Raw genomic sequence first — 17,202 nt, 5'->3', positions numbered from 1 at the left:
CGGGGCGTGATCGCGGCCCACCACCCCGCTGTTCCGGAAGTTCCGAGACGCCCGATGTCACCAGGAAACCAGAACTAATTTCCCGGCAGGCTGCGGTGGAACGGGATCTGCTTCCGGCCGAGGTCGTTCCGGGTTGGCGGGGGGTGATCGGAAGTCCCGCCCCGCGGGCCTTCCTCCCCCCCCCTTCCTCCGAGCTGCTCTCGGGCCATGGCTGAGGTGCTGGAGTTACCCCGAACCCGCATCGGCGCCGCTCATGTGGCGAGCTTCATCGACCGGCCCGTGTGCTTCGTGGGGCGGCTGGAGAAGGTGGGAAGGGGTCCTGGGGGAGGGGAGGGAGGGGCCCCTGCTGAGAAGGAGAGGGGCAGCGAGGGCTCGGACAGAGGAGGTGGGGTGTGCTGGGCTGAAATGGCGGGAACTGACCCTACTCCCGCCCCGGCTCAGATCCACCCCACCGGGAGGTCGTTCACCCTGACAGACGGAGAAGGCGCGCAGGTCACCGTGGAGCTGGCCCAGCCCGTGAGTGCGCGCCGCGGGGGGGGGGGGGGGGGGGGCGGGGAGCACCCAGACCCTGAGGTCTCTTCCAGGCAGGCCTCTGCCCGGCATAGGGCGAGCTGACAGGGCCCGGGGCAGGGTAGTAGATACCCAGCGAGGGTCACCCAAGGCCCCAGCAGCATTGGCACGGATGCCCAGCAAAATGGCACGGAGGCCCAGGGGCCATTGGCAGAGATGCCCACCAAGGGTCACCCTGGGCCCCAGAGGCCATTGATGCAGATGCCAAAGGTCCCTTGGGTGGTCCCTGCTGGGCCCGTAGCCACCCTGGGTGGGAGGCATCTAGGGTCTGGCAGAGCCTGGTTTCCCTTGGCAGCTGGAAGAGGAGATCTCCGGGGTCCTGGAGGTGGTGGGCAGAGTGACGGCCAAAGCCACCATCTTGTGTGCGTCCTACGTCCCGTTCAGAGACCACAACCACAGCTTTGGTGAGTGTCCGGCCCCTCAAGGCCCTGCTGACTGTGCTTCTGGGGCTCCCCCACCCGGGGCTCACCTGCCACCATCCTGAACACATGCCCCAGTGGCTGACTCCTTTTCCTTTTTGAGGGCCTCTTCCTGGCCTTTTCCTTATATGACAGGAGTTTCCAGGCTCCCTGCAAAGTGCCAGGCCATTCTTTGTCCCCTCTGAGCCTGGGTGCCTGAACCGCTGGCTTCACATGGCTTCACACTGGTGCTTCAGGCAGGGTCAAGGCATGGGGGCCGTGCCCTCAAGGGACCATTCTCTGTCTGTGGAGCAGCCTGGCAGTGCCCAGCTGGCTCAGAGGGCACCATGCATTGTGGAGTAACTCTTGGGTCTTGGTGTCCTGACCAACAGTCCGTCCAGGTGCCCTGACTGGTGCCATCTTGGGCCAGGACTGCCTTGAGGCATTTTCTGCGCCGCCCTTTTGCTGGCACACTTGTGGTCCTCCCTCTGGTTAAAGATTTCCGTTGAAGCAAAAGCTCCCTCCTCTGCCAGCCCTTGGCGGCTCTGACCTTTTCTGTCCTCGTCCGCTTCTCCCACTGAGGTACAAAGGGGAGGGGGCAAAAGGCCGATCCTCCCCCGGCCTGTGGTCACTGGGTGGGTAGCACTGGCAGAGGAATGACCAAGGAGGGGCCTTCTCTTAGACCTCAGGCTCTACAATGACGCGCTCAAGATCATCCACGAGTTCCCACAGTTTTACCCATTCGGGGCCACACAGCAGGACTGACCCCCCTGCCTCCATCTGACTAACGGGGCCTCCACCGGGAGCTGGGCACTTCCGGAGCACCGATATCCATCTGTCTGTCCGTCTGTCTTGTCTGTGTCTCGTGAGGTCAGCTTTGGGTTCTTTGGCCTGGGCAAACAATTCTTTATTAATAAAAGAGAACAATAATTTGCTCTTTGCGGTGATTGGGTCACTGTGGAATCCTCCCTCCGCCTCTTCTTGGCTCCTTCTGGCCCAAAGGGTCCCAAAGCCTCAGGCCACCAGTCCCTCATGGGTCATTTTCTCAGGCTCACCAGTCACTGCCCAGCATTTACTGAGGTCCCCCGGCCTCTTCGGAGGACCAGCTATCCCAAGATCAGCAGTGCTCCCTGCATGGCCCCCCAAAAGCAAGCCAGGAGGGGGCTTGTCCCTGCCAGGGGGCATCTATCCCACTTGAAGAATCCAGGGGCCAGAAAGAGAGGCTTCCCGCCACATTCCCATCAGCCCATTCCCCCCAAGGTGCCAATTCTTCAGCAGACACCAGCTAACAAAGTGTGTCGTGTCTGTGAGGGGAAACTGGGATGTCTGGAGCTGGCCCTCAGCTGGCCTTTGCTGACTGCCCAGCCTGGGCCTGGCTCGGAGGAGCCAGCACCCTTACCGTCCCCAGAGGCTCCCCTCCCTCCCAGCAGCCCGAGCGGGGTGGCAGCTGGCATCGGAGCCGGTTCCCAACATCCTGTGTGTTCTGTTGGTGCTTTTGGGGGGTATCTGGGTCTCCCTCTTGGCCAGGGCCAGTTCAGTCTGGTGGCTCCCCCGCCCCAGGGCCACTTGCCACATTGGTGTAGACGCTGCCCGAGAAGTGCTCCACCTGGCATCTGCCATCTTTAACCTTCCCAGAGAGCAGGGGCCACCCTGAGTTCAGATCCCAGTCCTACCTCCGACTGCCTGTGTGACCTTGGGCAAGTCACTTCATCTCTAAGCCTGCTTCCTCATGCGTCAGATTGGGGGGGGGGGGGCGTCCTTGGAAGCAAGTCCCAGACTGGAAGGCAAAGGGTGCCAGCCAGCCCAGTGTGAAGCCTGCGGCTTGACTCTGGGGAGGGAACCAAGGGGCTGGACTGGACCAGAGTGCAAGGGGGTCAGGAGAGTGCCGTTTCCTCCTTATGTGCTGTTCACGGTCAGAAACCCATGCAGAGAGTGAGGTTGAGGTGGCCTCCCTGAGTGGACCTCACTGCTGACTAGACCGGCAGCGCCTCCTGGGCCAGGACTGCTGGTCATGCCTCCCCATGATCTCATGCCTGATGGGCTTTGACTGGCTCTTTGTCCCGGGCCCTGGTCAGGGCACCCACCTCTGCCCCCCCAGGGTGCTTCCTCACCTCCCCCAAGACAAGCTTTTCCTGATCCTCTATGCTGGGCTGCCCCCACCCCAGTTTTAACCCCTTAACATTTATTCACTCTTCACACTGACACCTGCAAGAGCCAACCTGTACCCAGTGCCCACTGGATGCCTTCTGGGCACCATCTCATTGTTCCTTGGGACCTTGGCAGGTCTTACAGTGGAGGAAACTGAGGCACATGAAGGTTTCCGTTTCCCCCTGCCAGTAAGCCTCTTCCTGACCTGTGCCATTTCCGTCTACGCTCGGATTGCTCTTGTCATCGACCCTGGCAGGGAGGGATGGTTTTGTTCTTTGTCCTCAGACCCAGGGCCAGACACACAGTAGGTGCTTCCCAAGTGCGTGCTCATGGGTTGGTTGGTTGAATTGGCATCGGGAGTAGAACCTCAGTGGTGGTCCCAGGAGCCTCCCTTCCTTGCTAGCTGCTGGCTCTCATCCCCAAAGCCCCGTGGAGGAGCAGAAGGCCAGGCTGGGCCAAGCGAATGAGCCTGGATCAGGAAGGACGAGGCCAGCCGAGGGGGGCCTTGGCAGACTATGTTCAGCGAGAGGTCCCTCCTGACGGCTACAGGAGCACTAACTGCCACCGACCAAAGGACCCCCGTCAGCCCTGGGCGAAGCGGCTTGTCGGCCGGAGGTCCCACGACCGCTGGCAGGTTTGCACGAGGACAAAATCCGAAAGCCCCAGTTCAGTGATGCTCCCGGGCTTGAGGTGCCAGGCTGCGGCATGAGCCACCATTCTGCACATTTTAATGCCAAAGCCCAACCGCCCAGGCACATTCCCAGTGACCTGGGACGGGGCGAGCCTCCCCTTGAGGGCTCGGGCCTCTGAAGCACCGGCTGCCCCAACATCCCAGAGCGGCTGACCGCTCGAGCCCAGCCTTGAGAAAAGACTGCAAAGACTGAATGCCAGAAATCACAAAATGATGCCAGGGAAAATGAATGCGAGAATTGGAGCGAAGGCATCCCCGAAGCAGCCTTCCACGCAACCTTAAAAACACGAGGAGCAGATTAAGTTGAATCCATCTACTTGGGAGAGTCTCCCCAAAGTGGGGAGGGAGAGACGGACAGATGGACAGACAGACAGAGATGAGCAGCTTTGTGACAGAGACTTTAGAGGTGGGAAATCTGACAGGTGAGAAAGAAGCCGAGAGAAATCATCCCACGGGGGCCAAGTGGGAGGAAAGGGAATTCAAATCACACCATATTCTCCAGGCAAGAGCAGCTACCAGAGAATAGACTACCCTCCCCCGCTCCCCCAGTGAGGCTCGCTTGGTGCGAGGTGGGGCCAGCACCAGGGGACTTTCCGAGGAGGCTCAGATCCCAGCCTTAGCGAAGGCCCACCAGCCTCCCAACCCCGGGCACCCTTCAAGGTGCCAACCACCCTTCCTGAGAGCCCCCTGGCACGGTTTCTCACACCCACCTGCACTGGGACCAGGGTGGGAAATGAGCCAGGCTTGCAAGCTCCAAGCCCAACATCGAAGACTTGTTTTTGCTTCAAGGTAAAAACGGGCCATTGCCCCATTTAATCCTGTAATAAATGCCTGGCAGCTCCTTGTTTACGCAAGAACAGCAGGATTTACTTTTCATCTCCAAATGGGGTAGGGCCTCCCCCGGCCACTCAACCAGCCCAGGCAGCCTCAGGCCCGGGTCTACCCCAAGAGTAGCTGAGATTCCCTGGCAAACTCCTGGGGACTGCCCCGGGCGCTCATTGTGTTGGCACCGGGCTGTAGGCGGCCCTTGCCCACCACATGCCTCTCTCGACTGCCCCTTCAATTCTCCAGCAAATGTGCCACCTCTGCCCACTTAGTGAGTCAATGTGTTCCTAGTTTGGAGGCTCTCTGGCTCTCGTGGGTGCCCGAAGCGTGCAGCGTTATGCATGTGGGTCTCCTCCACCTCTTGAGGTCAGGCTGGCATTGTCTGAAGTCGCGCAGCCTTTGGCTAGTTTTTGTTCTTTCTTGCTTTCTCTTCATTTTTCCTTTTATGCTGGGAGGGGGTGGCATGATGGGATGCCGCCGATTTAGAGGGCTTCCTCGGGAATGAGCCGTTTCCCCCCTTTCTGTCAAAATAGAGCCAATTTCCTGTTTTCGGAAGCTTGCTAGTGCCGGGTCCAGGCCCTTGGCCTCTTCTTGATGGGAATGTTCGTGCCTAGATATGGGCCTTCTCCGCTTGGCCCGTTGCTGCTGAGCCAGCTCTTCCATCCCCTGGCCCTCCGCTCTCACCAAGTCCAGGCAGATTTCATTCGGAGCCTCTTCCCTGAATCTGCCAGAGAATTCTCCACCTCCTTGTCCCCTGCTGTAAATACTGGGGCCGGCGCTGACCCCTTCGGGGCCACGTTGCTGCAGATGCCCGTGCGAAGCCCTGCCCTGGAGGCCCAGAAACAATCTCTGGAAGCGATAGGTAGGAAAAGGAAAATGTCCCTCCTAACACAATGTGAACATCCTCTTTATTAACAAAACAGCCCTGTACAAAAATTATAAATATCCACAATAATTACAATTTTGCTTTTAAAGTCAGATTGTCACAGAGCCACTTCCTTGAGGCTGCCCCAAGCCCCTTCTGGTCACAGCTTGGTTTCTGAATCCAGCTCACCTACTGTGATTGCCTGAAGAGCATTTGCCCCGGGGTGACCAGAATGACCCAGCTGGGCAGCACAAAGCTTTGCTCCGGGGCTCAGGATGCCGGGTTGACCTGTGCTCCCACTGCTCCAGAGGGGCTTGCCCAGAGGACGCCCAGGGCCCTTGCCCCCCAGATGTTTTGGCTGCTTGGGGGTCAAGGCCCAGGGTCCATGCGTGTTCTCTTCCTGGGTCTGCACTGAGAATTGGCTGGGTGGCCCTTGGAGGGGCCGGGGGGCAGGCCCAGGGATTAGAGGGGCATTTTGGAACAGAACTGGGCCACACAGGGAAGGGACTCTCCTCCTCTGGCACACTGAGGGCCCATCTAACAGGTCCCCAAATGGAACCATGGAAGTGGATGGCAGGAAGACGGGCCTTGGGACAGGAAACCCCATCCTGTTGTATGAATCACTCCTCTTTGGGGGGGGGGGGTTAGGAAGGGGACTGGAGAAGGGGAGAGGGAGGAGACCCTCCAGAAGTTCAGAGGCCCCATTTGAAGATGGATCCAGCCTCTTGGGATCGTGGGGGCTGGATTACACTATTGATGAGGAATTTCCCGCTCGCCCACCACGATGGTTCTACCCAAATGGAACGGCATGAGGTCATCAGGGTGATGTCTGGTGGCCTCGAGGAAAAGTGCTGAGGGATGGGCCTCCAAGTGGGGTGTGTGTTTGGGGGTGACTCGGCTCTGTGGAGCCCTGCTAGGAAGCAGCACCCCGAAACCTACGGCCTAGGGCTGCACGGTCTCTGCCGGAACGAGGTTCCCGGTCGTGTCCAACTGCATGCACTTACAGGAACATGCAGACACGGGGCACTCTGCGTGGTCCCTAAAGAGGGAAAGGCTCGGCGTTAGGAGCCAGCATCTCCCCAACACGAGGAAGTCTCTGGAATCGGGGAGAAAAGAGTCCCCTCCTCCCCCCAGCAGAAGCTTCTGAACTGCCCAATGGGCAACTTTTCTTTCCAAATCGCTAAAGATTTTCCAGAAAGGTTTTTGCAGCAGACACTGCCTCGAGGCACTCAGGAAGATGCCAAGGATGGATGGGAGGCGGGGCAGGGAGGCAGCTTAGAGACTCTCCTCTGTTTTAGAGGGGGGCCTGAGCAGCAGAGTGGGAAGGGCCAGTCAGCGTCCAAGGCTGAATCTGAACCCAGGACCCTCCATCTCCGGGGCTGGACCTCCACCATGCCGCCCGGGCCAAGGGAGCCATTCTCTACCTGGCCCGCATCTTGGCATCCTGCCCAAGCAGGCAGCATTGGCTCAGTGGGGAACACAGCAAGGCTGTGGGGTGAAAAGCAGACTTTTCTGACCAGGTTGGGCTAGGACGGAGCCCCGATCTGGATCCCTCTTCGGCCCCAGCAGGAGCCCTGCCCGGCGGAGCTTACCTGAACCAGCTGAGCATGTGGCCGGCGTGGCCGCCGTGCCTGCAGTTGTGGCACCAGGTGAACCAGTTGTTGAACTGGGCGAGCTTCTTGTCCTTGCTGAGGTCCGCCTTCTCGTCCGGCCTGGACCCTCCTGGGCAAAGGAAGGCGCGTTACAGGCCAGGATGGAGCGGTGGGGAGGGCCAGCCGTCAGCAGCGCACGCGCGATGTCTAAGCGCCTGCCAGCTGCGCTGCTGAGGGCAGGGACGGAGGCTGGGCCTCCCCACGAGCTGCTGCCACAGCCGGGGCACAGAGACAGACAGAGACAAGGGACGGAGACGCCCCAGGGCAGCCCCTGAAGCCCCCCTCGCCGGGCCGGCCTACCTGGGCAGCTCGAGACGGGCGTCCCCATGTTGATGAGGCAGAGGGCACAGCGCGGCAGCGGCTTCCGGCAGCCGGGGCAGCTGGTCACTTTGGACTTGGTCGGGGAGCCGCTGACGCCGTACTGGCTGAAGCCCCGGCCCTGGTGGGGGACGGCCGAGCAGCTGTACGAGATGGACTTGCCGCAGAAGTTGCAGCTGACGAAGACCTGCAAGCGAAGGCAGCACTGACGGACGGGAAGGAGGGGAGGCCCCAGCGGCGAGGCAGCCCGCGAGCCGGCTTTCGCTCCAGAGCATTTCAGAACGAGCTCGTGCCGATCCAGCGACACGGACGCTCGGACACACCCTGCACCCCAGCCCAAGCGACCCCGAGGGACGAGCGGGGAGGAGAGGGCGCCCTACATCGTGCCCAGAAGAGAGGCGCCCAGGCTGGGCAGCTGGAAGCCCAGCGGAGGCCTGGAGCCAAGGAAGCCCACAAGTCCAGAGCGGCCCCGGCCCCAAAGCGAAGGGCACGAGGCCAGACAGCTGCACCAGCCTTGGGGAGGGTGATGGGAGGCCGCAAGCACGCGTGATCGGACACGGCCAAAGGCTCCGTCAGCATGCTGGCACCGCTCACTCCGCAGGTCGTGGAATGACCAGGGTCAGAGAAGACACAGAAGATGGAAATAAAATTCATCGTAAAAGTTCAAGAAAGACAAGGCCCTGTTTTAAAGAACAAAATAAAATGGCTGCTAAAGACCAAAGCAGGGCGGGAGAGAGAGCGGACTCGTGACGTCCCTGGTCCAGGGAAGGCCAGTGAGGAAACTCCCCCCGCTCTCGCCCTGCCGCCGCTGCCCCAGGCCCACTCAAGCCTCAGAGGCGGGCTGCAGACGCCAGGTGGCCGAAGGCTGGCTCTTCCCCCACGTAGGGAGGGGGCCTCGCACCGTCTCGGAAAGGCAGATAACAGAACCCCTGTGCGCACCCTCCAACAACCCTCCTAACCGAGTGGGGCACCACGACGGGGCTCAGAGCGTGTGCAAACCGCCGCATGATGGACTGTCTCCTTCGGAACTTTCAGGCCCAAATCCGAAGTGGTTCTGGGCCCCAGAAAGCCCCAAACCCCGGCCCTGCGGCAGGCCAAGGAAAGACAAGCTCACCGTGAGCACCAAGCCGGCAGGAGGATTCAAGCCATTTCCTTTAGCTCACCCCATCCCAAGCGGGTAGGTAGGCGTCCTGTGAGCAACAGCCTCGGGCACCAGCGAGCTGGGAAAAGGAACGAGCGCGGCCGGACAAGCTGCTTCTGCTGTAAAACGTTTCCCCTTCGCTGCCGGCTCCAGCATTAGGCGGCTTAAAAGGGATGATGCCCGAGTGGTGCCGTTTACCTGTGCCAGGGGCTTGGAGCTGGGGTCCAGCTTGCTGCGGTGAATGTCGAATTCTGCGCGCTTGTGCCAGAAGCGCCACGCGTCCAGCAGATTCCTGTAGTTCTCAATCCAATACTGCACCCGCTCGTCTTTAAGGACGTCCGAGGGAGAGCCCTGGCCAGGGAAATGCGGGCGTCAGCGTCTGGGGCTTCTCCCGGCCGCTGTAACCTGGGGAGCCCCCGGCCTCGGCACACTGACCTGGAGCATGCAATAGCTTGCCGTCTGCACGTCCCCCGTTCTGTCGACGTAGCTCTCCATCAAGTCCACCCCGTCCTTGGTCAGGCCCGTCAGCAGGATGCCCTCCAGGTTGCCCGCCTCCTTCATTTCGTTGGTCAGCTTCTCAATGTATCTATTCAACTGGAGAGGTCAGAGGTCAGTTCCCATCCATTCCCTTCTGAGAAGGCTCCGGACAGTTCCCGCTTAACCCCAACCCACTCCAGCCAGTGGTCAGGAGAGGAGGCCAAAGCCGGCCTGAGCCCCCAGAAGAGCCTTCAGAGCTGGCCAAGATGAGGCCTTAAAGCAGCTTCCTTGGTTCAGCAGGAGAGTGAGTCTCCACACTCGATGCACATACCAAGAGAGGAGGTTAGCCACGACAACCAAGCCCTTTCGTGGCATCCCTGACACACGAGCGAGGCAAAAGCCTATTGATTCAAAGGAGAGTCTGCCAAGGCCATACGAGAGCCTCTGACAAGCAGGTGGAGAATGTGAAGCCATCTGCTCTAGCAGATCCACTTTCCAGAAGAGCAGGCTGAGGCTCCCTCAGGAGAATGGCTCCCTGGGGTAGAGCCCAAGCAGGGTCCTGGGCCCGAGAAGCACGAGGCCCGAGAAGGCCCGGCCCAAGGTCAGACAGGCACTGCCTAGGGCACCAAGGACTTCTGTTTCAATCAGATGCATTTGGCAGCGTCGCCCACTGGCAATGTCTGGCTCCATCCAAGACAGCTCTGTATTTAGGAGAACTCCTTGCCAAGGGCCCTGACACAGAGCCACCCCCTCACCCCTGGGCCACGGACGAGCCACAGAGCCTCCACCCTGGCTCACCTGAGCATCGCTGAGGAACTTGCAGGCAAATGCCACCCTGTCTCGCACGGCCACCTTATTCTCGTACTAAAAAGAAAAGAAAAGTGAGCCACTCCTTAGAGGTGAGCCTGGCCTAGGCACCAGCAGGGCTCAGGCTGGGGTCAGGCCTGCTCACGGAGTCCTGCCACGAGGCCAGGTATTCTGTGGCCTCACACAGTGACAATCCACAGCCCAGCAATAAACTAGATGGAAATGAGCTATGAGAGACGGCCCATAGAGCAGGTCATTAATGGGACACAAGTTCAGTCTGGGGCTTGAGACCCACCACTCCAAGAGCTGTGGCACTGCCCAAGAGTCTGCTGGGAAACCCCAAAGAGATTTAAGAAAATAGGAAAGGACCTGTTTGTACAAAAATATTTATAGCCATGCTCTTTATGGTGGCAAAAAAACTGGAAAATGAGGGAGTATCCCCTCAATTGGGGAATGTCTGAACACATTGTGGTATCTGATGGGGATGGAATACTATTGAGCTGAAAGGAATAATGAACTGGAGGAATCCCATGTGAACTGGAAAGACCTCCATGAACTGATGCAGAGTGAAAGGAGCAGCACCAGGAGAACATTGTACACAGAGACAGATACATTGTAGCTCAGTCAAATGTAAATGACTTTGCTACTATTAGCAATGCAATGACCCAGGATGATCCCGAGGGACTTAGGAGAAAAAACTATCCACCTCCAGAGAAAGAACTGTGGGAGCGGAAACGCAGAAGAAAAACATAGGATCAATCACGTGGTTTGATGAGGATAGGATTAGAGTTTTGATTTTATGAGATCATTGTTACAAAAATGAATAATATGGAAATAGTTCCTGAGTGACAATACACATATAACCTTTTGTCAATTCCCTCTGTGGAGGGAAAAGGAGAGGAAGACAACATGAATCATGTAACCGTGGAGAAAAAAATAAGTCTACTGGGGGTCAGCAAGGTGGGGGGGGGGGGTCTGGGAAGAGAGTGCCAGGCCTGGAGATGGGAGGTCCTGGAATCAAATCTGACCTTGAATAAGTCACTTCAGCCCCACTGCCTAGCCCTTACTGCTCCTCTGCTTTGGAACCTATACCCAGTACTGATTCCAAGACAGAAGGCAAGGATTTTAAAAAAGGAGTCGATTAGAGCTACAGAATGCTAGCTCCAGGCTGGCATCATCCTCAAAAATGGCCAATTAGGCTCATCTTCCCAAAACGAGGAGGCTGGAGAGGAGCAGAAGCAAGCTTACCAAGACACCGTCATAAGAGCCAGGTTCACTCGTCAGGAAGGCAAACATGACGCAGAGGTAGGGGTCACTAAGCTGTAGCCGTAGGGTGCTGCACATCTCCCTCCAAAGGGAGTTCTTCTCATCTGTGTACCCTGACAGTGCCATGGCCACAACGTTGAGGTTCAAGTCGCCTGCACAGCAGAAGCAGCCCGGTCAGAGTGAGCAGGTCCCTTGGCTTTAGCACAGAGGATCCCCCCAATAAATACCCTAGAAGGAGGAGGTATGGCAAGGACCAGGGAAAGCGCCTTCCAGGGTGAGGAATGGTGCCAACCTCACCACCGAGCTTGTGTCTTTGCTAAGGGGCTACCAATCACTGAAAAACCATTTTGTGAGCATCCTCTGTGAGGCCCTGGGGGTGAGCTGGCATCCCTGCCCCCACCAATTCCACCTGCCTTTGGCTCTCTATTGGCATGATGGTAGCTTGCTAGCTAACAAAAGCTTTCTCAAATTAAGCTGGCAGTTACTGACTGATCTAGGGATCGTCCCTCAGGCCATCTCTAGGAGCATCCTCAGGAGGCCGTGTGGCCTTCAAGACCCTCTCGGGCACTTGATGACTTTTTCAGTCTGACCTCCCAGCTCTGATCTCCTTTCTCCCTGTGGCTCCCTTCTGCCTTTTCTCTATCTGTGCCCTTTTCATACTCAATTTCCACATGCCCCAAGTGGAAATGCCCTCATCTGTCAGCATGAACTGGCTTCGCCCTGACCACCATACTCCTCAGAGCCAAGCCTGGCCTGGGATACAAAGGAAAGGGAAGGCCAGCCAAGCCACTGGTCACCTCTGACCCTAGAACCTGGCTAGACACCACAGAAAACAACCTGGAGTCTCTGCCCAGCTGGGATGGGGAAGAGGAAGATTAACTCTAAGGGAAGGGAACATTTTTTTGGGCCCAACCAGTGCCCAAGTCTGAGTTTAAGGTTGGGGGGAAAGACTGTAAGCAGTCCCCAAAGTCCCTCAGAGGAACACCTCCTCTGTTTGAACTTAGGGGAGGAAAAAAAAAGATGATTAGATGGGGCTCGAGCACAAGCTTTGAGAAAAAGAGCCCCTTCTACAGTCCAGGCTGACTTATGAAGGACACTGGGTCCAAATGGCACAAGAAGCCACCCCCAACCCCCTGGGGCCACCCACCATCAGATCTAAGACCTGACCCTCCAGATGGCCTGAGAAGCCACCCCTCCCACCGGCAGGCTCCAACTCGGTACCTTTCTCAGAAGAGGCACCTTCGTTCAAGATCTGGATGGCTCGTCGGATGTCCAGGTTGAACAAGGCCACGGCGGCAGCGCGCTCCCATTCTCCCTCTTGCACAAGGGAATTCAGGAAGGGGCCCACATCCACGCTGGTCCCCTTGTTGATCCAGCCACAGAGCTGCAAGGCCAGGATTCTCTCTTCGCTCAGACTCTGGCCCTCGCTCGGCTTCTCAGAAGCCCCGCTCCAGTTATGCCTGCTGCTGCCCTCTGCCATGCCTAGAAAAGAGCGAGTACCACTGGCAGGGGGCGTCCTCTGCTAGGTGCCAGCCTGCCTTCTCCCCAGGAGGGTGCTGACAAAGGTTGGGGTAACAGGCCAGGAAGAGGGAAGTCTTTGGCGGCTGACCTCAGACCTGCTCAGGAGGCCCAGCTGCAGGCCTTAAGCCCCTGCCCTGACTCCCCCACATGGAAATTTTCTGGCACAGAGGTGCCCATGCCACCCTTGGGGGAGCCACCTGGCCTCTTCCAAGTACATAATGAATAGCTTTGTACAACCCTCTGAGGCTGAGTCCCAGCCAGGCTTCCCTTTATTACAGCTTGGCTCCCTGGGCAGCCCTGTCATTAGAGGACAACACCATCAGCCACTGTCTGTGGGCAAGGATCAGGCATCCTGAGGGCTTGGGGGTCCTTTGGGTAAGTGGGCACAAGGGCCAGGGGTCTGACCAAGGGAGCCAGGAGGGGTGGGGGAGCTGCTTGAAAAGAAAATTCCTTTCTGCAATGGACCTTCTGCTTCACTGGGGTAACACTCCCCCCCTTTCCTGTGCCCAAGCACTGCCTTCAGGGACCAGTCACCCAGGACTCACTGCTTCTGAGTTCTGGGATACACTGCCCCTCTTTCCCAAGGGTGAATGCTGAATTAGGATTCCATGGAAAGTCTCATCTTTTTTTTCTTTTTCTTTTTTCTTTTAAACCCTTAACTTCTGTGTATTGGCTCCTAGGTGGAAGTAGTGGTAAGGGTGGGCAATGGGGGTCAAGTGACTTGCCCAGCGTCACACAGCTGGGAAGTGTCTGAGGCCGGATCGGAACCTAGGACCTCCTGTCTCTAAGCCTGACTCTCCATCCACTGAGCTACCCAGCTGCCCCTCATCTTTTCTTAATTCAAAATGAAAATGATAATTAAGATTCTAAAGGGTTAGGTCCAAGAAGCTGTGACTAAAAAAATGGTTCTAAATATTTTAGATTTTGGCTTCTTCCTTCTAAGTTCTTGGTTATGTCACAACAAAGAGAAGAAGGCGAGGAGCCTGCTGGACTGGGAGGGTGGGCAAAGGCTTGGCCCCATTCTGAGGGGGAGTAGAGAGCTTAAAAAACATTCCCATCTCCCTCCAGAAAAAGGTCTGCCCTAAGAGGGGCCTCTGAGCTAAGTTTAGTCACAAAATCCCCTCGGGGGTACGTGTTCCTCAGCCTGGAGTAAGGAAGCTGCAGCCCCATTCACCAAGGAGCAGACACATCCATGCTTCCACCAAGCCAGGGGCTTCCCCACCAGTCAGACTCCCTGGGAGGCCGAGGTCTGGGTCTCAGTCTCCTGTCGGGGTGTGTGTGTGTCATTGGGGCTCTCTAGGACGACCAACTCAGTCTAGGAGGGTGAATTCATCTTCTGATTTCTACAATAAGGCAACTCCGGGCCCCAAAATTCCAGGGATCATTTTTCCTCGCTCTTTTTGGCCAGGCAACCAAAGCTACAACTCTGAGAGCTCAGTCGAAAGTGAGATTCTCCTTTCAAGGAAATGGTTTAAAGACAAGGCCTGAAGCCCACCAAGCAAAAACCAGCCTGGCTGCTTCTCCAAGGGCGGTTGGCACAGACCCTTTCCTGTCCTGGGCCTGAGCTGGGCCAGAGGGGAGGGAGCACAAGGCAGGAGAGAACCGGAGCACACTCAGGGCCGAGGTCAGGACAAAAGCTCTACTATGTGCAGGGGCCTATGTAACGTGCTAACGACCTGCCTCGTTCAAGGTCCGGGTCACAAGCCAGTTTATCCAAGAGGCCTGGCCCCAGCCCCCTCCCCTCCCCCCAGAAAGCATCTGGCTACAAAGGCTGACCACATCTATTGTTTTAAACACTCCCCCGCTGCTTCACACTCAACATGGGTAGTGGTTCCAGCGCAGGAGAACGGTGAACACTAGACAGTGGAGAAGTGACTTGCCCAGGGTCACCCAGCTAGGAAGTGTGAGTCCAGATCTGGACCTCTTATCTCTAGGCCTGGCTCTCCACTAGGTGCTGCCCCCTCTCTCCACTTGTAATCTTAGCATCCTGTAATAAGACAGCTAAAGGGAGCCCCCTGAAGACATCCCTGCCGAGAATCCTCCCCAATCACGAAGCGGCAGTCCTTACCCAGAGACGACTTCACGATGGTTTTAATGCCTGCGTAAACCAGCGAGCCTTTGTGGCCGGGGGATTTCGGGCCCAAGTCTTCGGTGTACTGCTTCATGAGTATTGAAATGCATAGGAAATACTACGGCTGGCTGGAAGGAGCTCTCAGAAAACTAGCCCACGTTTCCTTCTGAAGGAGCCAAGTGGTACAGACTTTGTGGGTGCTGAGGCTGCTCCGGGGCCCACCAAGACCCACTTCTCCCTCCCACACAACAGGGCGGCATGTCGCGGCTAGGCCCTCCTCCATGGGCCGGCCGGCTGCCGGTCTCCGTGGGCACTCACACCACAGGGCCTCAGTTCAAAGGATATAGTACAGAGTATACCAGAGGGACTTCAGCTGGGGGTCTTCGTTCCCTGCCAGCACGTGGTTTCTCCAGACCTGCTCGGTGTCCAGGCCGTAGCGGGACAAAGCCCGGAGGCGCATCTTGGTGGCGATGTCCTTTTCGAGAGAGGGGTCGCCGCCACCCTCCTCGGCGCACTCATAGAGGTGACGGCCGCAGGCCCACATCAGGGAGGTGACTGGACTCCAGGCCAGGGAGATGCGCTCAAACACAGTGAAGTCGGACATGGTCCGGTTGGGCGTCAGCACGATCATCCGGTTCTGGCTGGTGGGGTGCCAGGCGAAGGAGGCGATGTAGTTGTCGCAGGGCTGGACGCTGCGCTCAATGATGGTCGGCTCAGTCTCATCTCCTATGGGTGTGGGCGTGTGCTGCATGTCGTACAGCCGGATGATGTCGCTGTCCCTCGTCAGGGTGGCCAGCAGCCCCGTTCTTGTGGGGCACCAGGCCACTTTGGTGAGGGGCTTGGGCTGCTCTGTCAGGGTCAGCACGGGCTTCTCAAACTTGCGCAGATCCCAGATGGCCACCTGGCCTTCGTAGAAAGAAGCCACACGGTCGTGGAAGTGGGGGTCCACCATCACTCCCTGGACAGCTTTGGTGTTCACAAACATCTTCTGGCTGGTGTTGCGGAGATCAAAGATGGCCAGGTTCCGGTGCATGCCGGCGAGGAGGAGCTTCTGGTCTCGAGGCAGCCAGCACAGAGACAGGCAGGCGTCGTTCTGGCCCAGTTCATACAGGGGCTTGGTCACCACCAGCCCGGCCTCAGTGTCCCCTGCGGCAGCCAGCCTCCCCTTCTCCAGAGGCACCGTGGTCTCGGGGCTGTACTTGCTGCAGATGTCCCAGATGAGCACAGAGAAGTCAGCACGGTGCTTGTCCAGGCCAGCGGCCAGCCAGCTACTGTCCAGCGGGTTCCAGGCCAGGGTGTTGCACTGCCTGGCATGTTTGGGGACAAACTCCTTCCCGATCAGATCTTTGAACTTGGAGTTGTGGTCCTGGCCCAGGCTGGTGAGGACCACACGGCCGTTGGCCTGGCCCACAGCCAGCAGACACTCGGGGTCATAGCTGAGGTACCAGGCCACGCACTTCATGTACGGGGTGTCTGAGTTGATGGACAGGAGGGTGGCCGCGGAGTCTTCAGACAGCCTCAGAGAGCCTGCTTTGAGTTCCGAGCTGCCCACGGGCTCCACATGGTAAAGGCTCAGCTCTGAGTCACACACCACAAACCTGTCCACCTGGTGTGGTGCCCACAGGATGTCTGGCTTCGAGCCACTCATGCTGGCTGACCTCTGTGGGGAAAGGGAGCGGTGGGGGGAAGGGGAGAAGCAGCTTCTCCTGAGCAGAAAAGAGAAAGGAGGTCAGGACAGGGTCAAGGCACTCCTGGGTCCCATTGGCTATCTGGCCCTGCAGACATGGGCTAAAGCCCCTTCACGGGGAGGGGGATGGGGGACATGACGGCGCTTCCTGGCTTAACTGTCTCCACTAAGACTGCCCCAGACACCCCCCAACAATCCCCCCCACCCCGAGGCTTCTGGCATGCTGTGTGTCTCTGAGCTGCAGGGGCCCCTGTCCCCACCCCACATCCCTCAAGGCAGGGAGCCTTCCTGTCATAGAGCAGGTGCTGGCTCCCCCCACCGCAGCCGCAGGGGCTCCCAATGGTACTGGGTGCCTAGCACACAGCAGACGCCCAATAAGTGCTGCCTCAGCTCAGCAGGGTTCGAAATTCAGCCTAGTTCGAACCCGGGGGAAAGGCGTCGGGGCCTGCGAGCGGCCGGAGGCTGGGATAGGTGGGAGGGGAAGGGGCCGCACTTCGAACCAAGAGGGCTAGGGGCCGGGGATGGAGGGGGGCCGGGAGCACGGGCTCCGGAAAGCTCTCCAAGGGTCCCCTGGCTGGTCAAGGGAGCAGCAGCGAGCCCACCCCGAGAGCGCTGTGGCCCTGGGCCCAGGACTCGCCGCGGCCGCCGCTCGCCCGGGCTCACCTGGTGGAGCAGGGAGGACCGCTTCGGCCGCACACTCACTCCACTCTAGCCCCCGCCGCCTTGGCGGGGCTTCTGCACACGCGCACAGCCCACTACGGAAGC

General features: G+C 58.4%; 2 protein-coding genes across 3 annotated transcripts; one reads left to right on the top strand and one right to left on the bottom strand.

The window, feature by feature from the left end:
• The first annotated feature begins 169 nt into the window (after nucleotides 1-169).
• On the top strand, nucleotides 170-1,903 carry RPA3 (replication protein A3). Its single transcript, XM_044678134.1, has 4 exons — nucleotides 170-306; nucleotides 442-516; nucleotides 866-974; nucleotides 1,651-1,903. The coding sequence occupies exons 1-4, from the start codon at nucleotides 208-210 to the stop codon at nucleotides 1,731-1,733; spliced, it is 366 nt and encodes a 121-aa protein (XP_044534069.1). The 5' UTR covers nucleotides 170-207; the 3' UTR covers nucleotides 1,734-1,903.
• A 3,620-nt stretch (nucleotides 1,904-5,523) lies between these two features.
• On the bottom strand, nucleotides 5,524-16,398 carry MIOS (meiosis regulator for oocyte development). 2 transcript variants are annotated; one of them, XM_044677274.1, is made up of 10 exons: nucleotides 15,096-16,398; nucleotides 14,748-14,846; nucleotides 12,380-12,640; nucleotides 11,141-11,310; nucleotides 9,884-9,949; nucleotides 9,044-9,202; nucleotides 8,807-8,959; nucleotides 7,450-7,654; nucleotides 7,090-7,219; nucleotides 5,524-6,536 (listed from the first exon to the last, which is right to left on the bottom strand). In XM_044677274.1, exons 1-10 carry the CDS (start codon nucleotides 16,396-16,398, stop codon nucleotides 6,440-6,442), a joined length of 2,643 nt encoding a protein of 880 aa, XP_044533209.1. In that variant the 3' UTR covers nucleotides 5,524-6,439. The 2 variants fall into 2 exon arrangements, with proteins under 2 accessions (XP_044533209.1, XP_044533210.1); XM_044677275.1 differs by lacking the exons at nucleotides 8,807-8,959; nucleotides 9,044-9,202.
• Nucleotides 16,399-17,202: the final 804 nt, after the last annotated feature.

This window comes from Gracilinanus agilis, chromosome 5 (assembly GCF_016433145.1).
Source record: "Gracilinanus agilis isolate LMUSP501 chromosome 5, AgileGrace, whole genome shotgun sequence".
Taxonomy (NCBI): Eukaryota; Metazoa; Chordata; class Mammalia; order Didelphimorphia; family Didelphidae; genus Gracilinanus; species Gracilinanus agilis.
Note: the sequence above shows the minus strand (reverse complement) of the source record. Positions and strands in the feature narration are given on the sequence as shown.